This window comes from Sus scrofa, chromosome 6 (assembly GCF_000003025.6).
Source record: "Sus scrofa isolate TJ Tabasco breed Duroc chromosome 6, Sscrofa11.1, whole genome shotgun sequence".
NCBI lineage: Eukaryota > Metazoa > Chordata > Mammalia > Artiodactyla > Suidae > Sus > Sus scrofa.
In genome coordinates this window covers 83,028,568-83,056,176 of record NC_010448.4, presented here as the reverse complement: position 1 = coordinate 83,056,176, position 27,609 = coordinate 83,028,568, and the positions used below count along the sequence as shown (strand labels likewise).

The 27,609-nt window shown below is 55.8% G+C and overlaps 1 protein-coding gene across 2 annotated transcripts; it reads right to left on the bottom strand.

Annotated features, from left to right (window-relative positions):
* Nucleotides 1,790-25,548, bottom strand: LDLRAP1 (low density lipoprotein receptor adaptor protein 1). 2 transcript variants are annotated; one of them, XM_003127708.4, is made up of 9 exons: nt 25,344-25,548; nt 16,041-16,183; nt 15,146-15,258; nt 13,144-13,258; nt 7,795-7,867; nt 7,316-7,402; nt 6,721-6,851; nt 5,231-5,265; nt 1,790-3,740 (listed from the first exon to the last, which is right to left on the bottom strand). In XM_003127708.4, exons 1-9 carry the CDS (start codon nt 25,429-25,431, stop codon nt 3,596-3,598), a joined length of 930 nt encoding a protein of 309 aa, XP_003127756.1. In that variant the 5' UTR covers nt 25,432-25,548; the 3' UTR covers nt 1,790-3,595. The 2 variants fall into 2 exon arrangements, with proteins under 2 accessions (XP_003127756.1, XP_020951253.1); XM_021095594.1 differs by having other exon boundaries at nt 5,231-5,262; nt 25,344-25,547.

Below are 27,609 nucleotides of genomic sequence, written 5' to 3'. Positions count from 1 at the left end.
TGGCTGTTGAGATTCTAGTCAATTCACTTATCCTCCCTGACCCGCAGAAGCCCCATCTTGAAGATGGGACTAGGACTGCCCACCTCTTGGCACGGCTGTTAGGACCTGGAGCCCTGATGTTGAGTGTAACAGACGAGCAGGGCCTGGCAAGCAAGCCCTGGAGAAAGGCTTGCTCCCCGATGACAAAGAGGCCACCTCTGGCAGGGCCTGGCATGCAAGCCCTGGAGAAAGGCTTGCTCCCCGATGACAAAGAGGCCACCTCTGGGATCTGGGGGGAAGACCAGACCCCAGGCCAGCCCTGATGGCACAGCTTCTGCCCAGACTCCTGATCCAGCCTTGTTAGAAAGTCCCGGGAGAGGTTTAATTGGGATGGTCTCTCCTGGGAGAGGAGACCCCACATCCACTCAGTGAAGCTGAAGGTCACATCAAATCTGAAAGGCGACTTTGTTCGCCGCGGCTTCATCCGTTATGCATGAAAGAGCAGATGGCAGGTGCTCAGGATTCATAATTTGAGGCATCCAGAGACTAAAGGCACTGGCCAAATTTAAACCGAAAGATGAACTTGTTGGGTGTCTTTTCAGATTATGAGAGAAGAAAGGAGAGAATTTCTTAGTCATCTCTACCATCCACTCAGAATCCACAGCCGGTCTGGCCAACAGCTGACAACAGAGGGCTCCGCCCCTGGGTTCCGGATATTTTTATGATCATAGTTGGAAAGGAACAAAGAGATGACTGTCCGAGAAGACCCCACTGGAGGCTGAAGAGAGCGGCCTTTCTGTGAGGTTCGGCAGGAGGCCACAGGCAGCCTGACAGCAGACATGGCTCCTGGGGGACCAGGACATGGCAGAGGCAGGGGTCACAGAGTCGGGGTTGTGGCTCTGCCAAGAATTGGAAGCGTGGATGCAGCCTTGGTGCCTGAAGCAGGAAAGGGAGCTGGTACTGCCTGGGCTCAACAGGACCGCTGTGAGGAGAGCCTGGCACAGCCCCTGACACAGAGCAATCTCAGGCAACAGCAGCCACCAGAGCGATCCCTTCCACTTTGACTTCCTTAAATGTATTTGGTTCAAATTGCCTTTTGCTCTGAGATGACCTGTGAGCCATCCAAGCACATCACCAATGACATGATAACTGTCACCTGGCTCTCACGAAACCCAGGGAGGCGGAAGGGTTGGATACTGTTATACCCTTTTCCCAGATGGGGAAACTGAGGCTCGGGGCAAGAAGGGACTGATCCAGTGTCACAGCCTCAAGTGGCAGAGCCAGAGCCAGAGCTTCCTTGGGTCTCCCGTCTCGAAAATCCACTTTCCATCATCCCCCATCCCTGATCGCAGTCACACCCGAGCCACACATCCTGAGTCCATACAAACAGGGTGTCAGGACCGCTGTTTGAGCACTGAGTCCCAGGCCTGGTTTGTGTTTAGCACAAAGTCTGTCAAATGAATAAATTTCATGGATCCACTTGAGAATGTGAAGGAAATGACAGCCACCCCCCACGCCCCACGCAAAATGTACGAGTGGCCACACACATAATGTACATTTCAAAGTGTCACAGACCCTGGTTAGGAGGCCCTGACCTAGGTTTTCAGAGACCTCGACCTCTGCTGAACTCCGAGCTCTCCAGAGACGACGCACTGCGCACCCCGTCTGTCAGGTGAGACAGGGGCCCACTGGCTTCATCTGGGGGACCACAGACCACTTCCCCTCACATCTGGGCCTGTGGGCACCACTGCTGCAGCCACCCCATGACAGGGGCTGCCCGAGGCCACCAGGCCAGTCCATCCAAGTGCTCTTTGTATTTCAAAAAGAGAACATTTATTGCTGATTTTTTCCTCACTAGGACTTCCTTTACAGCAACATAAAGTAAAGCACGACAAAACTTATCTGCAGACACAAGGGGAGCACACCGACCGCTGGTGGCCAGAGTCAGATGAAGGCCACAGCGTGACTCACACAAACACAGCACGGCCTTTCTCAGGGCTCCTGGACCTTCGTGCCAAGGGCGGCCTTGTGACAAATACAAGGGCTGACGCCAAGGTCGTCCGGGGTGGGCAGAGGGGGTACCGGAGCTGGGCCAGGAAAGGAAGTTGTCCCCACACTCTGATAAAGACAGTCCCACCCACCCCTCACCCAGGCACTTCTGTCTCTGTGCTTTGATTCAGCCGCTTAGTCTGATGCGTAGATTCTAAGAAATGGGGTGTTTCCTGGCCTGGTGAAACCTGCCCCAACTGTCACCGGGACTCAAGCTCGGTAAAGCCAGGCCTGGGAGGTACCTGAGGATGGAGAAGGTGCTGGCAGCTTTTCCGAGAGCCCCGGGGCGTGGGAAGGGGGAAGGAAGGGAGACTCTGCAGGCGGGCTGCTGCGGGCATGTCCCCGACCTGGTGTCGAAGAGTCAGGAAGGAAGAGCGTGATGCTTACGAAGTTTGGTTTTGTCTCACCCTCTGAATTAGCAGACTTCAAACACTTCCATTTTCACAGAAATCAACAGTGAGACAGCTAGCAGGGCACGGAGGCTCATGCCAGTTCTGTGTGTAAAGGCACCAGATGGTTTGTTATGAAACACATTTTGGTCAGAAAATAGCTGGGGCTTTTTGGTTCCTGGGAGGACGACACAGCTAGAGAAAAGGAGGTGTGAGCTGCGAGGTGTAGGCGAGAAGGCAGCTTTGGCACCAGATCTGGATTCCACACTCAACTCTACCCCTTCTTCGCTTGTGGTCTCAGTTTCCTCATCTACAAACGGGCAACAGCACATCCTCAAACAAATCTAGGTGTTAGGCTTCACGCATCATCTCAGGAAGTATGGGGAGGTGGCACTCAGACCAAACAGAAGCTCGGGAGGGCAGGATGGGGACCCCATTATTGCAGGCAGACTCTGGGAGTCCGTGGGCAGCCAGTTACACTGGTTCTGAGCACGGCTGGGGGCACTCCACGGGGACTTTGGGCGCCTTCCATGGAAGGAGGGCAGAAAGAAAGCTCTGGGCAACGCAGCACCGTCAAGGCGCCGGAGGCCACACCTGCTGCGTGTGCTTTAAAGTGCCAGCTGCGTGCTGTCTTTGGTCAGGGGCTGCTCCTCTGTCTCTGGGAGTCCCCAGGGCCAGGGGCTCGAGCTGGGGCGCGCTGGGCCGCCTCTCCCAAGGCCATGGTGCCCCCCTGTGCTTAAAGGATGGCAGAAAGAAGGCTCCAATCACATTGAGGAACTCAGGGGCCTCCAGGGAAATCCAGGCCCTTAGAGAGAAGGGACAAGAAATGCTTTGGTCACCATCCTGACAGCCACAGTGGAGCAGAACTCCCTCAAGAGAGGGCAGGAAGCTGGTTGTAACACTGCGCTTGTGCCCGATGCAAAACTGGTTTCTGGGTTGAACCAGGAGTCACTGAATAAATATTCAAGGCATCTTTCAGTTCTTAGAGAGAACGAACAGGGTTTTTAAAAAAAAAAAAACAAAAAAACTCTCCTTCCCTCTGCGTGACTGGCTGCAGCTTTGATCTGCAGGCTGATAGTGCTGCCGACTGGAAGGGGGTGGCTGGGGGTCCTGGAGCTGGCCCCCATCCCCGGCGTGGGTCGCTTTGGTCCGTCATGTGTCCTGCCAGCCCCAGGCCCTCAGAAGTTGAAGAGGTCATCCGGCTCAGCACCACTGCTGTCAGGCTTGTCCCAGTCGACAGGCGAGAGGCACTGGGCGTACTGAAGGTCCTGTGCTGTCAGTCCAGTGTCCAGGACATGAGGGTTCGTCCGAGACTGGGCAAGCCTGGAAGGCAGAGCTGTGTGAGCCGGCGGCCCAGGCAAAGGGCTGGCGGGGGCCTGAGGAGCCAGTTCAGCCTGGCCAGCACTAGGGGCAGGAGGAGGAGAGAACAGGTGGGAAAACGGCAGGACATGGGGCCAAAGAAGAAAGCTCTGGATGTCAGGAGAGGTGGAGCCTTGACACAGAGAAGCCACCTTTAAGGATCAAGCGGCTCAGAAACCCGTGGGGCAGGCAGTGCCATTCCGGCCACGGAGAGGAGGGGACACCCATGCCCAGGAGAGAAGAGAAAGGGCGGCACTGGGAGGACAGTGAGAGCAGCAGGGGTGGGCGCAGCTGGGCCAGCCATGGGGCACTGTGCGCTTTAACCAGGCTCAACACGGCGCTGCTGGAAAAGGAAACTCAAAAGGGGCACAAAAGCTGTCCAAAGGACAGGGAGAGGTAAGTACGTTACAGCCCATGTCCTTTAAAGAACATGGCGAGGCAGTCAATGAAGGAGGTGTTTAGGAGTTTTTAACAGCCTGGAGAAGGGCACCTCGCAAGCCAGCACTAAGGGAAAATCAGGATTCCCCAAAGGAAATACGACGAGCTGATCAGTGGCGGGGGGGGAATGTATATGTGGGGGATTGGCCTGAATTAAGCCCCAAAGTTTGGGCTATGGGATTATGGGATGGTGTTATTTCCTGTTTAATACTTTGCTGGTTTGCAAAGTTGTTAATTAAGGGCACATGACACTTGAGTAATCTGGAAAAAGCAAATGAAAGATTTCCTTCGAACAAGGGGGATGTAGTCAGCCGAGGAAGCAGGAAGACAGCAAAAATCATCAGGAAGGGGCCACACATGTTGTCCCACCCACACTCCCCAGGGCTGGCAGGGAGCAGGTGGGGACAGCTGCGAGAGGGCTGTAGGGGCTTCCGAGGGTCCCAAGGGAGAAAGGAAGGCCTGGCTAACCAGGGCCCAGCACTTGGAACCCTGAGCTGCCCGGGCCTCTCCCTGGCCACAGCCTTCTTGGTGGCACGTCCCTGAGCTGACAGGAGCCAGAGATAAAGATGGCCCCTGGGCAAAGGGGAAATGCCACCAGCCTCAGGTGAGGCCAAATATCTCCTGGTGGGCCTGGCTTCCCTCCTTCAAGTAACACCCCATGGGCTTAATTAAACATGGTCTTCTCCCCGCCTCTTTCCATAAATGCAGAACCTCTGGAGGGAACAAAGCCAGCAAAAAAGGCCCATCTTCAAAGGCTGCGCCAGGTGTGGGAAGGGGAAGACAACCTGCAGGGTGTTCAGTTCAGCTCAAACTGCGGGAGGGCAGCCCCAAGGAAGAACTTTCAATTCCACAGTTAAGCGCTTTCTAGCAGACCTGGCCAGACAGTAAGCTCCCCACCCCTATTTGAGTTGAGATTTTTGCTCAGAGCTCATGTTCTCAGTCACGGCAACTGGCCCTGGGGAGCAACCCTAGTGCCACGCCTCTTCCCCCACACAAGGAGCCCAGCGTAGTGTTACCTTGAAAATGCTTCATCCAGGCCGTCATCCAGCTCCTTGGGGAAAACAAAGCAGGAGATATGAACCCTCAGTGCAGGAGCCTGTACTCACAGCAGGGGCTTGTCCCAGCCCCGGGTAAACCACAGGGACTCAAGGGACGCAAGAGCATAGGAGTCTGATGGGCGCCTGGAGGAAAAGGCACAGGGGGGCCTCCCGCCTGACTACTGCCACCAGCATCTCAGCACATGGACCCAAACCGGGGATGTGGGGCAGGAGAAGGGGCACCTGCGTGTCTAGGGACCTGGGGGTTCAATTCCCCCAGCTCTGCCACGACTCGGCAACACCCTAGGCAAAAGCCACCGCTCCTTTTTGAGACTCAGCTTTTCTGTACAGTGAGGGGGGTGGACTGGAGGATCTCTATGACTTTCAAAAATTTCGAGAGGGAGAGGGTGGGAAGGTTTTCTTGCTTTCACTCACTCTCAAAAGCGGAGCCAAAATTCCAAGCTTGTGAGGGAGAGCCCATGGCAGGAATCCCACAGCCTAGGTGGGGAAACAATGGACCAGGCTCCCCTGCAAGCCTCAGGGCGGACAGGCAGGTGGCAAGGCTGGCTCCCAGACAGCAGAGAACAGGCTCTTGGTGCCTGCCTGCGGGACGCCCGGGGGACACTGGGTGGCCCCTGAGAGGCAGTGGGCTTTGACAGTTTTGCAAGTCCCTCAATGTTCTAGGTTTCTTTAAATTAAAGAGACATGACAAGTAAAGTACCATGTCATTCTGCAGTGGCTCCTAGGCTAGAAAAAGGACAATGAAGGCCCAAGTGGAGACATGCGAATCGAGGTCTATGGCTTATATAACAGTGTTGTATCGATGTTAATGATTTTGATCTTTGTATGCAGTTATGTAAGTTGTTCACAACTGGGGAATCTGCATGAAGGGGAACAGGAATTTGTCATTCTGTTTTTGGAATGTTTTGTATAAGTCTGAAATTATTTCCAAATAAAAAAAATTTTAACTTTTTGATAAAAATATCTTCCTCTGGGAGATTCCGCAGGCAGAGGTCACCATCCTCACTGAGGAAATGAAAAAGCTGAGACAGAAAGAGGTCGGGGGCTGGCCGACCAAGTCAAGGGCCAGGCGGCCTGCTCGTCTCAGGCTCCTCATTCAGACGGCCGAGGGGGAGGGGTGTCAGGAGCAAACTGCCCAAGCGGAGAACAAGGGGGCCTTTGGCTGGTCCTGCAGTGGGCAGAGCCGGGGGATGTTTAGGCCAAGAGGCCAGGCATTGTGAGGAGACAGCTGTGCTGGGAGCCAAGCCTGTTGGGGACACAGTCCTAGGTTCAAAGGGGACATTGTTCACCCCCTCCCCTGGGCCTGAGCAATGCTAGGCTGGGTCTGGCCCTCCCCGAGGCCTGAAAGTCATGGGTGCAGAGCCTGCACCCTAGAGCCTTGTCCAGGCATCAGGCCAAGGCTTGCTGGATCCTTGGGTGGGGGGTCCCCAGGCCACTAGACCACTCACCCAGACAACACTGCTGCTGTTTAAGGCTTGAGGCCGTGGCGCCTCGTCCATGTTAGTGGTGTTAGCGCTGACTGTGGACAGTGGGGCCTTGGCCGTCTCTTCCAAGTCTAGCAGGTTCCCAGTGGCGACCACTATGAGGGGGTCAGATGTCAGGGGTCAGGTCAGGGGAGAGGAGGCTCCTGGGCTGTCCTGGTCCTGACTCCCTCCTTAGGCCCAGCACCCAGGCCACCCAGAGCCCCACCCTGGCACCTCCTGAAACAGCTGGACAGCTGCCCACAGAGTGGCAGCTTCTCTCCCACTCTGGAACCCGTATTCATAATAGGTATGAAGTTTCTTAAGAGATCGCACAACAGGGTGTAAAGTGAATAGAGAGATGACGAACAGGTTTGAGTGTCTGCATAGGGACAAAGCTGGAAGAACATGCACCAAAAGGAGTAATTTTTCTCCCTTTACCTACATTTGCTAATTTATCTATAATGAATGCGTACTATTTATTTAATGACAAAATCAAAATAAAACACCAGGGGTTTAGCCCAGCCCTGGAGGGAAAGGGCCCCGCAGCAGAATCCAGCCCCTCCCCCTCCCCAAGACTCACGGCTCTTCGACGAAGGGGCGCTGTCTCGGCGGCCCCCGCCCAGGGCGTCCCCTCCCTCTTGGCTGGCTTTCTCCCTCTTCTCCTTCTCTGTGGGACCAAGGAGCATCGTGTTGGAGCCCCGGACCCCAGCACTCCATCCCTAGCCCTCACTGGGTAGCGGGCAGGCTGTGGCCAATCTCAGGGAGCAGGTGTTAGGTCTCCAGAAGGGAGGAAAGAAAATGTGTATTTCATTTAATCTTCACCAGGACCCTGGGGGAGGAAGACAGCTGCTCCCATTTCTTCGGATGGGGAAACTGAGACTCAGAGGTAAAGGGACCAGTTCAAAGCCACAACCAGGTAGGTAAGGAAGCTGACAGTCCGTCCAGGCCTGACTCCAGGGCCTTGACCATGCTCCCCACCCTCACTGCTCCGCTGCTCTTTTTCATTGCCCCCCCCCACATGCTACCAACCCACCCACCATGTCCATGAACAAGGCTCACCTTCCTTGGAAACCTGCCAAAATTCGAAGGCGACTTTGAAGGCCTGGGCTACTGTGAGGGTGACAGCCTGGGCCTGCAAAACAGGAAGTGGGGTTGGAGGAGGGGTACAGTGCTAGGCAGGTAATAGCAAGTTTCGACTGGAGGCCAGGGGAGTCCAGGCCAGGCCCACCCCGGCTCAGTCCCAGGCTCTGGAATGTCTGATGGGTGGAGGCAGAGTCCCGGCCCCTCCCACATCAGCAAAGCAGCCTGGACATCATGAGGCTGCACCCTCCCCAGGCAGGTGGGGTCTCATCTTTACCACCAGGAGCCCAGCCAACGTTCCCACCAGTATGCCCTCGCTTTGGCACCGGCTGTTCACCTCCACTTTTTCCCTTCCCTTTGGGCTTCCCTAAATGTAACTGCGAGGCTTACTTCCTCAGAGAATCCCTCCCTATTCCCTGAGGACTTCACAGAGTGACGTAGCCCTTAGAAACAGACAACAGAAAAGCCAGGCCCTGAAGGAGCCTGAATGAGCCACAGCCAGAGAGGCAAAGGTGAGACTCTAGTTACTAGTATGTTGGGTCAAAGAGGCTTATAACTGGATGCCACAAAGTGGGTAGGAGGCGTCTACATTTCCCGGCAGGTGCAAGATGTCAACGAATGCCCAGGGCCGAGGACTAAAACCATCCAGTGCGGTAACCCGCCTTAAAGAAGGACCACACCCTGGCCCTCAAACCCTGGGGGACCCCCATCCACCCCTTCAAACCCACCTCAACTGTTACCACCTCACTCAGGTCACAGGTCACTGGGCTCCTACAGCCCTGCCTTACCTCTTTCTGGCATCATGCATATGAAAGTGTCACCAGCTCAAATGCCTGTGTCACTGTACCTGGGTGCTTCTTAAAGGCAAACACCTGGATTTTTGGGGGTTTTGGGGTTTTCTTCTTTTTGCTTTTTTAGGGCTGCACCCACGGCATATGAAGTTCCCAGGCCAGGGGTCGAACTGGATCTGCAGCTGCCAGCCTGCAGCACACTCCCAGCAACGCCAGATCCTTAACCCACTGAGTGAAGCCAAGGATTGAACCCTCGTCCTCATGGATATTAGTCGTGTCTGTTACCACTGAGCCACGATGAAAACTCCAAGGCAAACATCTGAACAGGGATCTGAACACCCCTGATTCCCAGAGCAGGCCAAAGCCCTCCGTGCTGATGATGCTGGCTGAATTACATTTGCCCAGGGGGCAGGTCTGCTGAGGCCTCACACTCCAGCCAGGACCCACCCTCAGCCCACCTTCATCTCAGCCCCTCCTCCTCTCTGGGTTCAGGGTTGATCAACTCAGCTGGAAGCAGCAGTCCCAGAGCTCAAAGCTGCAGCCGGAAGGGACATGGAGCTTCCTTCTGAAAGCCTGGCCTGGAGAAGAAAGCACCAGACTCTTTCAAGTGCACAACAAGTTCAGCCCCAACCAGCCTCAGCCCCACTCCCTTCCCCTCCGCCAGACAACAGAATTTAATTGAGAAATGAATCTGTGGCTACTGCCTTTAAAACTCTTTTTTTTTAATTTAAAATCCCTAAACAAGCTGACTGATCCATGCCAATTAAACCTCACGAAGTATAAAATCTCATTTGAATGTCTCCGTCATTTACATTTTTGATGGAAGTGCGGACGCTTTATAGCAAAACTTAAATATGGTAATTAAGTATGAAACTCCTCACAGCTGTTTACAATTTAAGCTGTCACGTCTGAATCAAGTTTATTAGACCCAGTTACCATTGAGAATTGCCCATGAACTAAAAATATGGGCTAATTACCAGCCAGAGTCAGATCACTATACACCCAGGCAAGGGCTGGTCACCCAAGGTGGCAGGGAGATGGGAACACCATTATTTTTGCCTCCATGAAATCTGGGGGCACAAGCCTGATACTGTTTTTGCGTACATCTGTCTGCTCATTTGCATACATCCCCGCCCTTTCGGCCTGAAGTCCCGAGCTGCAAGTTAAACCAAATATAACTCGAGATGTGGATGTGTGCAGGTGGCTGCAAGCCCAGGCTGGGCAGGGACCAGGAGGCGGGTGGGCCCTGTTTTCCCGGGCGACTGCAGGAATCTGGGCACCAGCATGACAGGGAAGGACTGCGGGGCTGCCCACGGAAAGCCTTCCTGGATCCCGCAGGCCAGGCACCTGCCCCTCCTGAGCGCCTGTGGCCTGTGAGTCTGTTTATTACCCTGACCGGGTACCACCTTGCCCAGGCTTTCATGTTCCTGTCCTGTTCCAGGTAAACAGGCTGTTGGCCTCTCACAGGTACCAGGTCCAGCTTAGGGCTGCAGACCTGCACTGGGACCGAGGGATCCAGGAGCCCAGCGGGGTACTCAAGCCAAGGGGGGCCAGGTGCTCAGCCCAGAAACGTGAGTCCCTGTCTGAAGGGATCACCTGAGGAAGGCCACTGGCCATGGGAGGGGACAGCTATGCCCCACCCTGCCCCTGGAGAATTAGGGGGTCCACTTGTCCCGCAACCCTGGGCTCCCCGCATGCCAGCGAAGGCAGCTTTACTTCAGAGCCCAGAGGCTGAAGTGCTTGTTGAGGTCTCCCCAGTGGGCAGAAGGAAACGTTTCTTTGCAGAGAACCTTATCCTGGCTATGCCCAACAGAAGCCACCAGGAAGGGAGGCCTGAGGATGGTCCTGCCTGAGCTGAGCTGAACTGGTGGGTGACCTAGAAAGAGACCCTTCCCCCCCCAACATCCGGGGTGGGTCACAGGCTTCTTGCTCATTCGGGCAGCCCAGCAAGAAAGGGTGGGGATGTGAAGACTCCGGGTCCCTGGCCAAGATGACTGAGAGCCACGTCAGCATCCAAACTCAAGGCTCCCCTGAGGCCGACTCTACCTTGCCACCCACCCTGGCTCCAGGAACATCGGAATCATACCGCTTAGGTCTGGCCCTCTGTGTCTTTGCACGTGCTGATTCCCACGCAGCAGCGTGCACCCTCCCCCGCCCCCCCAACTACCCCGCCAGCCTTCTCAGCCTGGCAAACTCCTACTGACTACCCATCCTTCAAAGCCCAGTTCACGTCTCCTTCTCTGAGAGGCCTCCAACATGACCTAATAACCTCCCCCAGCACCAGGCTCCCTGTCCTGTTACTGAATCCGGGCTCTTCTCCCCCACTGCCTCATTCACTTAGCCTGGGACAGGCAGCAGCAAACATCTGTGGAGGTACCGCCAGCAGGCAGGATGCAGAACCTGAGGCACCCGTTTCACCTCTGTCTCCTCCTCAGAAACCTCCATCTGCCTGAAGAGTCTTAGGACCTCTAGTGTGGCCAGACCACGAGGCCATAACACACTGGCAGCTCAGACTCGGGAGCCACAAGGCCACCACCCTGGGCTGGGCTCTCTTCAAGGGGCCTCTGCAGGGCTCCCTGATGGGAGATGTCAGGTAGGAAAGGCCGGAGAAGGACAAGCCAAGATCCAGCCATACCTGATGGAATGGGCCAAGAAGAGCAGAGGGCCTGGGCCCTGCCTCTGCCCAACGGCTCGGCACCAAGCAGGGGCCGGCTGTCTTCCCTGGTACCTGACCTCCTGGCCTAGAGCAGGCCGGTTTCGTCCAAGCCTGACTAAAGCCCCCAGGCCCAGGTCCTTAGCTGCTGGGCCAGCATCCACTTTCTTTTACCCCCGACCTCCCCCCTCCCTGCTTCCCCCTCAAGGAAGCCTCTGCATGTTGGGAGCCCCTGCTCTGCAACAATGGCCGAGGGCCAGACTCCCCTGCCCAGCGCCTGCTCTGGTCACTGGGGAGGAAGAAACAAACAATGGGCACATAATGAGCTTGTTCTATGAGAACAAGGCTGTCACGGGAGAAGCCACCGCAGCTCAGGGACCTAGGGCATCACGAGGCCCGGGTGAGTGGCAGGCGACACTGAGTCTGCAGGAAAGAAACAAGGTGCACAGTAGAAACTGGGACCTTTCGGAACAATCCTGGAGGTGACGGAGGCATGCAGCCAGAGAAGGGCAGGGTCTTATCCATGGTCACAGGCTCCACCCCCTGGCCTGTCTCCTCCCACGAGACCGTGGTAGGCTGAGTGGTCCCCCACCCCCCCGGAGGTCCACATCCTAATCCCTGGAACCTCTGAATGTTACCTTACGAGGCCAGAGGGACTCGGCAGATGTGATTAAGTTAAGGACTTTGAGATGGGGATTATCCTGGATTACCCAGCGGGCCCAATCACAAAGGGCCTTATGAGAGGGAGGCAGGAGGTTGAGAGTCAGAAATAGCAACGTGACGACAGAAGCAGAGAGGGTGGCTGGACGGTGCTCCTCACTGCTGACTCTGAAGTTGGAGAAGAGGCCCTGAGGGGCAGCAGGAAGCAGGGGGTGGTGGTGGGGGGACATGGAAAGCCTGGGATGTCCTGGCTGTGTCCCTGGACGGGGTAGGGGAGAGAATCTTGTCTCGTTGGCCATAAGGACCACAGGGACTGGAGCTCTGGGCTTCAGACAGAGAGGTGAACAGAAGCCAAATCCAAATCAATAAATGTCAGGAACCTCCTTCCAGGGTGGGTGCTCAGACGTCAGAGGCTCAGAAACAAAAGCTTCAGTGCCAAAGGTTGACTCACTCCAGCTGCTGGCCATGATGCCCAAAGCAAATGCCCAGGGACCCCCAAGGTCCCACCTGTCCCAGCTAGTTGTGCTCAGGGTGGCCTGGATGTGGGGCGGGGGCTCCTGGCTCCTCACAGTCACGCGGGAGGGAGGAAAGTTAGGTTTAGACCCTCACTCTGCCTGGCTGGCTTCGTCATCTTCCCTAGCAAGACAGCGGACCTCTGTGAGGCTGCTTCCTCATTAAAAATGAAAATAAAACACGGAACACAGTAACAGCGCCCACCTCGCAGAGTTGTTCTGGGGATTAAATGAGACGATACTTTAAGGATCACCACCGAAACAGAGACAGATGAGGTACCACAACACGGCCACTGCACTTCCTGCTCTGGCCACAGCAAGCCCGGGCCCCTGAGGGTTCTCGCCTTTGCCTTTCACCCTGGGCCCCTCTGATCGCCAGTCTCCAAGGATTAATCCCTCATAACGCCCTGCACCCCCAGACCATACGAGTGACAGGAGGACCCCTCCCAAATCTCAAATCCATCAAATTACTCTGTGGAGAGGGAAGGGCCCAGGGCACTGGAACATGGGCTTGTCACTGCCCACAGGCCAGCCAAGGGCAGCCCATCCTGACAGGCCTCCCACTGGACTGCAGCCCTAAACGGTGCCCTCAGCTCTCAGCCCCCAATCCCTGTCATCTCTGAGTCCTGCCTCCCCCACCAGACAGGAACCCCAGGGGAGGGCTGCCAAGGCAGGGCCAGAGCCGGCTGGATCCCAGCCTCTCCCCACTGACCATCTTCCGCTTGGTGCAGAGGAAGGCGTGGCACTCGAGATTCTCGTTGTGCTGGCTCTGTGCGATGTAGGCAAACACTTTATCGTGCATCTTGTCTGCCGTGCAGTAGGAGATTCTGAAAGGCAAGGGGGAAGTGTCACCAGACTCCAGCACAGGGGCCTCACCTCACCTGCAATGCCCCTTAGAGCCTCTCCCCTGAGTTCCAGAGAGCCTGCCATCCCACTCCACCAGGGCGGGACTCTGGGCCTGGTATCCCAGGCTGTCTCTGGGGAGGTGGAAGCCCAGGCTGGGCAGGAAGGAGTGAGTGGGGGCAAAGACAGCACACCAGGCAACCTTCTAGACATATCGCGCCTCACTGAATTCTCAGAACTGCCCTCTGAGAGGGGTTCTGTTATTCTCTCCACTTTTCAAGTGAGAAAACTAAGGCTAACAGTTTCAGACCACCAGGCTAGATTTTGCAAGTCCTCTTAAGGGTTCTGCTGGAAGGGGAGGCAGGACACCACCCCGCCCACCACCCCTGCCCTACCTGTGATCACACCCCTGCCCAGAGGTCAGATGAGCCCCAGTCCCCTCTCCCCCAGGGTGACTAAGACGTCTGACAAGTTCTCCTAGAGCTGTGGCAGGGGGAGAGGAGCTGGGGGTAGGGCGGGGGCCTAGGAGGGAACCACTTGCCACCACCCCTCCACCTTGTCTGATCCCACCACACTGCCTCCAGTCATCCTGGGAATTCCAATCAGGAGAGGAACTGGCAGCCCAGAAGTGGGACAGGAGCTCAGCAGACTCCCTGACCTCATGTGGCCCCCACTTCAATCACGGGCATTGACATAGGGATCAGCACCACTTAAACCCCTAGATGGGCAGAGAGAGGGGGTGCCAGGTTCCCAGCTACCTCTTCTCCAGCCCAGGGGATCCAGCTGCCTGTCCTAAATGCCCTGGGTCCTTGGTATCAATCGACTAGATCCTGCTATTCTACCCTGGCAAGGTGCCACCTCCCATGAGAGGCTTTCCCAGGTTCCCCCAGGCAGGCCCCTCTTGCTCTGCCCTTTTAGGAAACACACTCTACCTCCTATTTCCCCCTCCATCTCTCCCAGGCTGGAAGCTCACTGCAGGCAGGGTCTGGGTCTGATTCCTCACCAGGCACAGACCTTAGCAGGGCAGGTACTTAGAAAATGCTGGTTGAAGAAGGCAGGTAGAATCAGGAAGGTAAGAGGAAGACACCCCCTAGAAATTCTAAAACCACGTCCCAACACACACCTACATTCCCAGTATGGGCTAGTGCTCCAGCCCACTGAGCCAGCCTGGTTGACTGGAGACGAAGCAAGAGGGTGGAGGGAGGCCTGGTGGTGGAGGGCCTGCTGGACAGAACTCTGGTCTCAGTGTCCTGGTCCCAGCTCAGCCACCACTTCACCATGAAGCCTCGGGCGGTTCCCTCTCTGGGAGTCAGCTATCCATCTGGAAAATGGACCTGAGCTGTCCCTTTCAGCTCCGAAATCCTACAACTGACCAGCCAAGAGAGGCAGGGACAGCCTGAGGCTCCTGGGGCTGGGTCCTGCCTCCCTGAGAACAGCCCCCACCCCCAAAGAGATCATCTCCACTTTGGTCTCAGACTCAGCCTGCAGCCTCCCTGGACGCCTGGCCAGATGTCCAGAGCTGAGCTGCTGCATTCCTAGCAAAAAAGGCAGTGACTATGCAGCTCTCAGCTCCAAGCCTGACTCAGCAGCACGCTTGTGGGGGTGGCAGCGGGGGGCAGGGGTGTCCTAGGCCTGCTGCAACTAGTGATAATGGCAGCAGCAACTGCCTCTTAGCTGAGCACTCTTTACGAAGCGCTGAATGCTCCCCTGGCTTACAGCAGCACCCCAAGGCAGGTCCTGTCCCCCCTGCCGTGTACAGATGAGGAAACTGGAGGCCCCAGGGTGACCAGACAGAAGTGGCAGAGCCTAGATTCAAACAGGGCACTCCATCCACTGCCCGCGCGGCAGAGGGTGGACGATGCTGAGCGTACCTGTAAATGGACACGTTCTCAATGAGCTGGTTGGTGATGCTGTCGGTCAGGATGATCCCCCGTGGCGACACCTTGAGAGTCACCTTCTGCAGCTTCTTCCCGCTGGCCTTCGCCTTGGGGCAGACGTGGGTCAGAGGAGCCTGCCTGCCTCACTTGGGACCCACCCTCGTGGGCTACATCTAGCTGGTCTATGCCCCAGGTGTGAGGCCCACAGGAGGCCGAGGCCTAGGTGACGGGAAAGACAGTTCAGCCAACACCCTCTTCTCAGGAAAACAGGGATGAGTGCCGCTCGCTGAGTACCTGCTGTCCACCAAGCACTGGCCCTCGAATCCTCCTCACAGGCGGCAGGGTTTCGCCTCAGGAGGACACGGATTCAGAGAGGTTAAGGGACTTGTCCAAGGACACACAGATGGGAGGGACCTCAGACTCTGAGGGCTGAATGAGCTCAAAACCCGCAGGATAAGGGCCTGCTCCACCCACTGATTCTGCCAAGGCCCGAGCTGAGGGGTTCTAGGCCTCGGGGAGAGGTGGACTCCGTGCACATGCTCGCTCAGGCTGGGGAGGAAATCCAGTCTCAGAGGGCCATCCTGTCCCTCAAGCCACTCCCCACTCTCCCCACACACTAAGTTACTGACCCGTGGCAGGTGGCCTGAGTTGGGGAAGGGGAGGCTTAGAGAGGCCCTGGTCACAACAGCTGGAGAAGAAGACACTGACCCTGGCCCTGCCGGCCCAGTGGCTCCCCGCTAGCGTCTTTAAGCTGGAAGCAGGGGGACACAGAGGCAGGGACGGCTCGGACACATCTGATCCCAGTGACATGCAGGGGATGAGCACCCCCACCCAGGAAGAAGCTGGGCCTCCCCTCGGGCTCCCACCACGGTGCCCCGACCGAGCTCACCGTGGCCACGATCCTCTTGACGGCGGCAGCTGACAGCTCCTCGCCCTTGGGCTGCTCCACCAGCGTCATGCCCAGGTACTTGAGGCTGAAGAGCATGCCCTCGAGCAGTGTCTCCCGAGTGTCGGTCCAGTTCTCCGGCAGCTCTGGGCAGAGGAGGACAGGCTCTCAGACCCTGCTCGGCAGGGCCCAGTGCAGCAACAGCTCCCACAGCCCCACCTCCTAGGAAGACCCAAGGAGGAGGGCCTTTGGGGTCCCCCCGCCTATCATTGTGTTTATCTTTTATAAAGAGCTAATATTTTCTAGTACATACCAGGCATCATGGTAGGAAGCTTTACAAAAAGTCTTCCCATTAACCCTCATGAGAACCTATGAGGTAGACACGTCTCTCACACCCATCTGCAAAGACACTGAGGCACAGACAGGCGAGATCACAGGACCAAGTCCACAGAACCAGCAAGTCGAACAGCCAAGAATCGAACTCTTATTTTCTAGCCCAAAGCCCAATTTGGACTCTTAATTTCAGTGCTAACACTTGCTAAGGGCAAACTATGCCATTTTCTTACTGAATCTTCAATGCAATCCTGTGAGATGGATATTATTCCCACTTTGCAGATTAGGAAACTGAGGCTCAGAGAGTAAAGTCATCAGACAAAGCTCACATACAACAAACAAAGGGTTGGAGGCGGAATTCAAAACTGGATGATTCCCATGGCCCCAGCCTGGCCTGCTTCCCTCCGTCCACACAGCTGAAGAGGCCAAGAGGTAGGGAGGACGGGGACCAGGAAAGACAGAAGCCCAAGGAGAACAGGGGAGGGGTAGGACCCAGTGGGGAAAGGGGGAGGTGACCGCTCCAATGACAACACATGACAGCCAGCTAAATCCAGCCGACCTGGGTTCAAATTCCAGCTCTGCTTCTCCCACCTGCACAGTCTCAGGAAAGGCCCCTCTCCTTTGAGACAGTGCCGCCTGGGCTGCGGCAGGGGCATATGGCAGGGGCACACGGCAGGGGATGTGGGAAGCATCCTCTGAAAGCTCTGACCATGGTCGAGGTCAGCAAGGTTGGGAAATGAGGGGATGAGTCTGGCTCACTGGGTGGTGAAACAGACCAGGAGGAAGAGTTGGAAAGAGGCCCCCACCTTGGCCCACCCAAGTGAGAGAGGGCCCTGAGCAGGCAGGGGGACAGGAGCGGAAGTGTGGTCTTCACTGGGGGAGAGGTCATACAGGAACTCATAAGAGGACAAGAACTGCAGCCCCCAACCTCCCAAACTGAGCCCCAGGTAAGCAGGAACTTATTAACTTGTCATCCAGCTGAGTGAAGGAATGACCCAGACAACCCCAAGGCTGCTTTCAGGCCTGCAACGCCTCCCAATGCCTTCCTCAACTCTGGGCCCTGGCCCACCTCCCTCCAACCTCTGCCCTTAGGCCTCCACCCAACATGGGGCCTAGCCCCCACGGAGAAGACCTCAGTGTTCCCCCCATCCTCTGTCCCACCAACCACCAGCCTATTTCATTTGGTCCCCAGAAAGAATGAGAGAGCCCACGAGGTGTCCCAGTCCTGGGTTTGGTGATGGGGACCCCAGAGCAACTCAGACATGGGCCTTGCTCTCAGAGGAAGCAAAAATACCACCACCATCAGGGCAAAACAGACCTATCTGGTCACACAGACCACGCTAACAACAAAGCAGCAGCACTCTAACACTCACAGCTACCTTGCAAGCTGCATTTTTTCACTTCTATTTCACAGATGAGGCAACTGAGGCTCAAAGGACAAGTAATTTGTCAAATTAGTTGTCTGACTCTAAAGCCCAAGTTCCTAGCCATAAGGCCATACTATCGTTCCAAGACAAACTACCATCATTTTCCTAATTTGATGGCTGCACCCACAGCACATAGGAAGTTCCTGGGGCCCGGGATGGAATCCAAGCAGCAGCTGTGACCTACGCCACAGCTGTGGCAACACTGGATTCTTCCCGCAGCCACTGGCCTATGCCACAGCCACTGCAACCCCAGATCCAAGCCACATCTGCAACCTCGCCACAGCCTGTGGCAATGCCAGATCCTTAACTCACTGAGCAAGGGCAGGGATCAAACCCACATCCTCATGGATACCAGTCAGGTTCTTAACCCACTGAGCCACAAGGGGAACTCCCAACACTGGATTCTTAACACACTGCAAAGGCCAGAGACGGAACTCGTGCTGCCACAGAAATAACACTGGATCCTTAATCCACTGCACCACAGCAGGAACTCCCAAACCACCCTCATTTTAGCAAAAGGTCAAGGAGAAGTTCCTAAAACCGGAGGTATCTCCCCCACAACTCCTAATTCCTGGGGCCTCCCATCTGTAGGTAGTTGCCCAGACCACCACCCTGAACCTGAGATCCATCTAAGCAAGGATGGCAAACTACATGCTGCCATGCCTGTGGTCTGTGTCCTTGGCAGACATGGCTAATCAACTGCAGCTCTGATTTACAGGTTTTGAACTGTTTCTCAACACAAGGCTCCAGGCAGGCAATACCAATCAATCAGGGGTGGCCTCATTCATCTGGTTTTCCAACCCTGCCCCACGGCAAACATCCTTCCTCCCCCCATTTTCATGTCTCCTCTCTCCCATTTCCGCCAGCTCAGCCCTTTCCTGGCCCCTCTCCAAAGCCACTTCCGCTCCCTCCATTCCAAAGGGCCAAAGCCTGCCAGGGTCACAGACGACTTCTCTACTGTCAAAACATTCTCCAATCCTCCCTGACCTCTGAAATGCTTGGCATTTTTCTGCAATCCTTGTTCCCTGGCCTGACCCTTCCCCTCTTCTATGGTCTCCTGGAAGAGATCCCTGGTAGACTGGTGGCCACTCCATCAGCCTCAGAGACCCTCCACCCAAACCCCTCACTTGGAGGATGATGAAACTGAGGCCCAGAGAAGGATGGAACTTGTGCAAGATCACACAGCAAGTCAGAGGGAGCCCAGCTCCCAATCCACTATGGGCAAATGCCACAATGACTATTGGGAGTTGTAGGGTCCCCAGTCTCCTGTCCCCTACAACATCCCTGTACCCATGCACATGCACACATCCCAGGCTCCAGTCATGCAGAGCTTCTTCCCAGAGGGTAACATTTACTTTCTCACTCACGTGCCTTCGCTCAAGTCGTTCCCTCTACCAGAGATGCCCTCCCCCTTGCTTGACTGAAACTCATCATCCAGCTTCCTCCAGGAAGTCTCCTTTGAGGCAGTATGGCCTAGTGGTTAACAGCAATAGCCTTAATCCTAGAAGCCCAGTGCTGCCACTGGGTAATGCTGAGCAAGTTCATTACTTTTCCTGAGCCTCAACAGGTCTCTTCTATAAACAGGAGAAGGAAAAGTCTCCAGCTCACAAGGCTGTTTTGACCCTCTGATGAGATTATGAAATAATAAAACATGACGTGCTTGGCGCAGGGCCCTGCTCCTGGCTTTGCCTCGTGGAGCCTCATCTCTCCTGTCGGGGCAGCTCTGCCCCTCCTGAGTGTAGATTTCCTCCTCTTCCTCCCGAGGCCACATCACCACCAGCAAGCAGCTGCCTGTGTGTCTTCCTCTTGAAGGACTTCTGTGCAGGCGTGCCTCCCCAAGAGCTGGTGCGGAGAAGGTGCACTCCTGCCCGATGTTGTCCTGCCTCATCCTACTTCTGCTGCCCCCCACCCGACCCCACCCAGGCCCAGAGGTGCGCCTTCTTCCCCTCTAGGGACTCCTGCCTCACTCCTGGACTTCTGGGCATGACTCATCTCTTCAATGAGGTGTAAGGTCTCTCCCTGAGGAAAGCAGCACTGAGTAGCACTCACGGAGACAGGCGGGGTTCAGGACCACACCCGCCCTGCTCACCATCCAGCCACCTCAGAGAGGGTAGAGGCCACCCGGTCCTTCCCAGGAGGAGCCCAGGGCTTCCGGAAGGGCTCCCAGAGGCCTCCGGGCAAATACAGGCCTGAGTCCACAGGCCTGTTCCGGTCCTGGTTATTTTTGGCCCTGTGGTGGGTAATGACTGCGCTATTTTAACTTTGCGATTTTACAGATGACCTGCTGTCAGAATCAGCTGGAGACGGATGGACCATATGCCCAGTCTAACTTGTGGCTGCAAACATGTGCTCTTTCCTCATTAAGGGGGCCCCCTGCCCAGGAGTCAGAGCTGGGCATGGCGCCCTTGTGCCCCTTCTGATGCCCTGGGAGACCTGGCCTGTCTAGTGTCTGGAACATCAGAGCTGCAGCCCAACCCGGGACCAGGGGGGAACCTCCTGGGGAACTGGAGCCCTGGTCTTCTGGCCTCCTCCAGCCTGGCAGAGAGATGGCCTCAGAAGCCACAGAGTGATGTCTCAGAAGGGACTCAAGCTCTGCTGAGACCTGGCTTGAGGTTGTTTCTCTAGGCCACAATCTCCTCATCTGACAGATGGGCTCAGTCTCTCAGGAGTATCATCGGGAAAAGGTGCAGCATGTGAAAAGTGCTCAGCAAATTTCAGAAGTTGTTAAGATTATCAAGAGAAAATAATAAAAAACTGATAATGGAAGTTCCCATTGAGGCTCAGCAAGAACAAACCCGACCAGTATCCATGAGGATGTGGGTTCAATCCCTGGCCTCGCTCAGTGGGTTAAGGACCCGGTGTTGCCGTGAGCTGTGGCTTAGGTTGCAGATGCGGCTTGGATCTGGTGTTGGCTGTGGTGAAGGCCGGCAGCTATAGCTCCGATTCAACCCCTAGCCTGGGAACTTCCATATGCGGCAGGTGCCGCCCTAAAAAGAAAAAAATTAAATAAAACCCCAAAACTGCTAATTACAGCAGCTACTATTTCCTTAGTACCTACTTATACTGCAAGAGAAAAACAGTCTGTCAAGGTTAAAATGGTGAGGTCTGGAGATGGGCTGTGGGCTTCACAGTCACTCGACCCTCCCGATCCTTGGTTTCCTCACTTGAAAATGGGGACAATAGTACCCACCCATGGGGTTGTTGTGAGGGTGAAACTGGTGCATACATGAGGTGGGCTTAGAACCATGTCTGGCAAATAACAGGTGTGGGTGAAGTGGCATCAACGAGGGCCAAGTGCAAAGAGCTTTAATGTGTACACAGCTATTTGCAATATTTTATGAGTCAAGGATATATTAGGATTCCCATTTCACAGATGAAGAAACTAAATCAGAGGAGTCCGGTCATGAGCCACAGTCCACACTACTGGGCCTTGAATCCCACAGCTGTGCTCCTTACCTTCTCCTGCAGCCCACCCTGCCCCTTCCCATGCAAGGCAGGGCCAGGCTCAGGACCGCCCAGAAGAATGGGCATCCTGCCCTGCAGGGCTGCCTGAAAGGAGCGTCTGGCTCACTTGCAGTGGGCACAGAGTGACCTGACTCCTCCAAGTCACACACCCCTCCCTGAGCCGCCAGACTGGTGAGAAGCAGAGTCCCAGCCTCCAGTTAAATGTTCCTTGCACTTGCTGTTCCTTCTGGCTAGAATGCTGTTCCCAGATTCCTCCCTCCTTGTATTCAGAGGTGTGGTCCATGTCACCTTCTCCGAGAGGCCTTCCCTGGTTCCCTGCACGGACCCTCTCAGTGCCCCACCTTATCTCCTTAATGGGTACCACAAACTCCACCTGACAGACCACGCTCCGGCTGCCAGAGACACCAAAGCCTGTGCAGGCTCAGGCAGTAAGATTTCCTGTCCTCAGCAGCCCCACACCCACTACTGGCAGGACCTGCCCCTTCAACGGAGTAACTCCCCAGAGCTCCCTATGGGGTGGCAACCAGGTCACCCACAGTGGAAAATGGCTTCATGTTGTTCACTCTTTGGATTCCCTTCTCGCTTCTCCTAAGAATATTTCTTGGGGAGTTCCCACAGTGGCTTAGTGGTTAACGACTCCGACTAGGAACAATGAGGTTTCGGGTTCGGTCTCTGCCCTTGCTCAGTGGGTTAAGGATCTGGCGTTGCTGTGAGCTATGGTGTGGGTTGCAGACGCGGCTCGGATCCCGTGTTGCTGTGGCTCTGGTGTAGGCCGGTGGCTATGGCTCCGATTCGACCCCTAGCCTGGGAACCTCCATATGACGCAGGAGCAGCCCAAGAAATGGCAAAAAGACCAAAAAAAAAAAAAAAAAAAGAATATTTCTTGCGATCTCTTCCCAAATGAATGATTCGTACTCAGATCCTGGGCTCAGCATCTGCATCTAGAAGAACCCAAACAAGGACGTCACCCTCACCCGCTTTATCTTCTTCTCAGCATCACCACTACCCACAAGCACACCACTCATCTGCATCCTGGTCACACTGTCTACCTCCACCACCAGAGGGCTGGTGCTATTGGAAGAGACATGCGTTCACTAGACTCCCCGACCCCTCTATTGGTACCCAACAGAGTCGGTGCTCAATCAATATGGTTTGGGGTTTGTCTCATTCATTGCAAGCCTTATAAATAAGTATGGAGAGATCCTCCAGCCCCTGCCTACCACCATGAACTAGCTCTAGTGAAATCTGTATCCTGGATGCTTGCCCCATTCTCAGGGAGTTTTCTGACAACCCATAGAGGAGCCCGAGGGTCAGAGGGACTCCTCTCGGAAATAAAGGTACGGAGGGACCAGGGTGAGCCACCCTTCCAGGCAGCTGGAAGAAAGGAAAGCTCTAGGCAGGGAGGGAGACAAAATATTTATGGCCCCCAAAGAGACAGGGGTGGAGGGAACCATGCATGGGAGAGGGAGTGAGCGCTCCTTCAAAGTCAGGACTAACTGGGAGACAGGGGATAATGAGGTTCAGTGCAAAGAAGACTATCTACTGCTGGCTTTGCATTGGGACCTCAGGCAAGGCCTTCTCTGGGCTTCAGTTTCTCTGCAAATAAAACAATAATCAAGTTAATCCCAGCTGAGGGCCTGGAGGGGTGAGGAGCAAGTCACAGCTGATAGCAGGTGTCAAGTCTAACCTTAACACTTCTGGCTTCAGTTTGGCCCCAAAACTCAACAACAGGGCTCATACCTTGAGGGATGGGTCCAAGGCCTGGCTGAGACACCACCGCAGGCCAGGCTGCTCCAGCACTCCCACCCCAGACACACCCCACAGTTTCCAGCTCTACCTGTGGCCACTGCCAACCTCAGGGGCCACCAGCCCTGCCCCAGTTGCTTCCATGGCCAGAGTCCATGTGGCAACACTGATAAGACCCCTGCAGGGATTCAGAGCTAGCTCTTGGAAACTCCATGCTGGGGCCAATGACCCTACTTTCCTGAGCCTCAGGCTCCTTTATCTGTAAAATGAGTCTGATAAGAACCCCTGCTCTGTCACCTCACAGGAGCAAATGCGATAATGGAAGCAAAAACACTGTGGAAAAGGTAGAGTGACAAAAGCAGTAGTTACCATTTATTGAACTCTTTCTCTATGCCAGGCAAAACACGATTTAACTCCCAACAACAACGAAATCTGAGGCAGCTACTACTGTTATTGACAAGTGAGAAAACTGACTTAATAATGAGGGACAGGTGGGGATCTGCCCCAGCTCTTTCCAGTTCCAGAAGGCTCCAGGATAACACTCTGATTTGGGGGGGGGGGCTACCTAAGAGAAGGGGGGCTCTCCTCTCCTTTTCTCTGAAGATGGAGGCAGGCTCTGAGCCCCCAGAACTCGTTCCGCTACATTAAGAGTTACGCTGAATGTCCACATGACAGGCAGGGGGAAGGGGAGTGAGGGGGAAAGAAACCACCAACCAGAAGCATTATCAACAACCTTCACAACACCCCTGCCAGGTGAGAATATTTATCCCGGTTTTGCAAATGAGGAAACTGAGGATCAGAAAGGACAGGTGACTTGCCTGAAACCAGAGAAGGAAGGAAAAACTTTTCCACCATCCAAGGTGGCTACCTCTCCCCTTCCCGGTACTGAGCAAGGCTGCTAAGTATCCTTCCCGTGTCCAGGGCCCACCCCTTCCCTTATCCCTAGGGAAACTGCAGGATTCCCCCATTGGAACAGGCCATCATTCTCAGAAGTCTTGGTCAAATCCCACAAATATTTAAAGGAGCTATTTTGGGAGCCAATAATTGAGGGAGATGGTGCATCCCTGACCTGCTCCAGCCCTGATGGTCTCTGACCCCACCCCCACCAGCAGGCACCAGGCCACATTCCCAGTGCCAGTCTTGGTTTAAAAGGCAGCCACAGCTGGAAGAGCAGAGTGGGCAAGAGGCGGGGCAGGCGGGCTCCCTAGGCCCAGACACGCTGGCACTCCCGGGCCTGGGGAACTCGGGCTCCCCTGGTGGAGCCCTGGAAGGCAAAGAGGGAAGGGGGTGGGGTGTGACTATACTGACAGCAGTTTCCTGGTGCAGGAGAGGCCAGGGGCCAAGGCAGTTGGCAGAGGAGTGGGAGTGTGCAGGAGTCCTGGCTTTGGCTCCACATCTACCAGGATGGCAGGTGTGACCCCAGGCAAGCCACTCCGCTTCTCCTCATGAAAAACGAGGGACTTGGACTGGGTTTCTCAGGCCTCAGGGGAAGGTGCCAGGTGCCAGGTTCCCAGAGAGTAACTGGAGACAGGGAGAGGAGGGGAAGGCGGGCGAGGCTCCTCCCGGGCTCCCAGGGGCCCCTGGGAGAGGTGGCTCTGCCATTCCCCTGGGCGCCCAGGGACTTGGGAAGCTCAAGGGGGAAAGTGGGAGACAAAAGCAGGTTTCAAAAATAGCAGGATCTCAGCCCTGCCACCTGGACCCAACCAGAAGAAGGGACAACGGGGCCTAGATAGCCGGGTGTGCAATATCTTCTGAGACCCCAAGCTGAGCCTCACCCCCAACTTCAAGTAGGTACCTGGGAACCTAGGCTCACACCTGAGTCGGCTTCTGGGCGCCCAGGAGTCAAAAGATGGCCTCGTGGGTAGGACCGGGGTGGGGTGGGGGTTGCCAAGTGGGCTCCTGCCAGTCGCGGACCTCCGGGCTCGAGTGCAGGGGTGCGGGATGGGGGCATTTTCCTAAAAGCCTGCCCCCCCTCCCCCTCCCCCAGGTACCGACGGCGAGCTCCTGCCTCCCCTAGCTGTCCAAGGTGGGGAGACGCTGGGGCAGCGCAAGTTTGTTCTTGTGACCCGCAACCCCCTCACACTGCAGACCTCACCTGGCGACCCCGAGCTCCGGTCTCCTCCCCTCGTCCCCAGCCGCACAGAGTAGGGACAGAAGCGGGAATACAACTTGACCCCTGGCGACCCCTAACCCTGCAGGGCCGGGCAAGGTCGCGCCAGGCCGCGGGGCGCGGGTCAGGCCCTTCCTCTCCCCACGGGGCCCGCAGGAGGCGGGTCCGCGAGCCCCGACCCCCGCCCGGCCCCCGCCCGGCCCGGTTGGACGCGCACACACTCACTCCGGTGCCGGCCACTGCCCCCCCAGCTCTGCTTGGCCAGGCTGGGGCTTCGGATCAGCGCCCGCCCGGCGGACTTGAGCGCGTCCATGGCCGCTCTGGCCGCCGCTGCTGCTGCCACCGCCAAAACTCCGTCAGGGAAAACTTTCCGCCGGGGCCAGGCGGCGCGCGGGCTCCGCGCTCCTCCCCTCCCCGTGCGAGCTCCGCGCCGACGTCCGACGGGGCGGGGCGAGGGCCTGCCCGGCCCCGCCCCTGGCCCTGCCCCTGGCCCCCCCGCCGGGCCTTTGCCCTAGCTCCCCAAAGCTGTCAGACAAGGGCCCCCCCTGAGGCGGGAGCCGACAGTCCTAGGCGCCCCGTCTTTTCTTTCCTCTCCACAACTTCCTTATTTCCCACGGGGAGGAGCTTGAGGGTTGGAGACCCGCCGCACCCGTCGCGGGAGGCAGGCGCTGGCCTAAGATTTCTCGACAGCTGAAAAGTCGTTGAAAACCATTTCACTGATGGGGAGACTGAGGGGCGGAGAGAAGAAGAGGGTGACGCCCACTGCAGTGAGAGGCTTGGAAGGAGAGCTGACCGTGATAGAACTTTGCTGGCAACGGGGCAGGCAGACATATAAAGTTTGCCTTAGCAAGACCCGTTGGGCACTTGACTCACCCAACAGACCCAGCCTCTCCCTGGCACCATCTGGGCACTCTGGGCTGCCCCCTGCCCACCCTACTCCCCAAGTAGTCTCAGAGGTGGTGTGGCCTGAGTCTTATGCTCTGAGGTGTGGGGAAAGGAGCCTTAGCTCTGACGCTGCCTTGCTGTGTGACCTCGGGCAACTCCTTTCCCTCTCTGGGCCTTAATCTTTATCTGTAAAGTGAGATGAGATCCTACCTCTAGCGATTCTTTCAACCTGCCAGACCTTGACCCAGACGGTCCCCTGCTTGCTAGAAGGCACTTCAGTGGGAGTCTGGACTCAGAATTCCTCAAGCACAGATGTTCTAAGTCCAATATTTAGAATTCTCTCTAGGATCTTGTGCCTTCCCATCAGACTTTAGGAAGGGAGTCAAAAGGAGAGCACATATATTCAGACCATAGCCTGACTTCTTCTGTTGGTGAGATGCCACAGGCCTGAGTGTGGTTGTTGCCCGTTTCTACTCTTTTTGCCTCCGTCGCACTTTGTGTCCTTCGAGGGCAGTCAGTTTTTCTGATTCATTTCTGAATCCCAAATGCCTAGGAAGAAGTCCAAGTGGAGTTGGAATATAGTCAGTGTTTATTTTCTCCCTTCTTCCCTCCTTTCCTCCCTCTCTCCAGCTTTTCGCCCCAGCAGGCTGTCTTCTCCTGCCAGGGGCTGCAGTGAGGGCTAAGTAAGTCCGCAGGGCTGAACCCCCAGCTCTCTAACCCCAAGCCAGCTCATTCCTGGGGCAGAGAGAGGATATTCTGAAGCCTGAAGGAAAAGCAGTCACCTGGGGCTGGCTGGTGAAGGGCAGCTGGTGGCGTCCAGCTGGCCTGGGGAACCATATGGGCCCAGTAAACCAGCAAGCCTGGAAACTCTGTGCTGCAATGAAGGCTGTTTACAGGGCCATCCCCTCCTCCCGGAGGTGACTTGCTGGGAGCTGTCAGCCTTGCATCCCCCGCAGAGGGGCAGCCTGCTTGTGCCCCTTCTGCCAGTACCAGAAACAGAAGCAGAAACAGAAGGTCAGAGCTGCGAGGGGCCTCCTCTGAGGTTATCACATCCAAACCCTCATTTCACAGATGAGGAGCATGAGGCCCAGAAAAGGGCAGGGACTTGCCCAAGGTCACACCAGAAGCCAAGTCTCTTGCCTCAAGCTTGGATGCTTATGAAAACAGAGAGGGAGCAAAGAAATTTTGAAAATACACCGATACTCAAAAAGGAGTGTTAGATGGTTTTTCTTTTACTTCTGATCTAACTTCATAAAATTTTTTACAATGATCATAAATTCTTTAATAATCAGAAAAGAAAAAAGCAATAAAGGGAGAGAAAAGCTACCTCTGGGAATAACTGGCTTTTGTCTTTAGGAAAATGGTATCAGAATTGTAATCTTGGGGTTCCCATTGTGGTGCAGCGGAAACGAATCTGACTAGGATTGTTGCAGGTTCAATCCCTGGCCTTGCTCAGCGGGTTAAGGATCCGGCGTTGCCCTGAGCTGTGGCGGCTCGGATCTGGCACTGCTGTGGCTGTGGCATAGGCCGGCATCTGTAGCTTACTGTTTTCTCCCCTACTGGGTGCTCATGGGACCCCAATGAGATAGTGGGTGCTAGGGAGCTG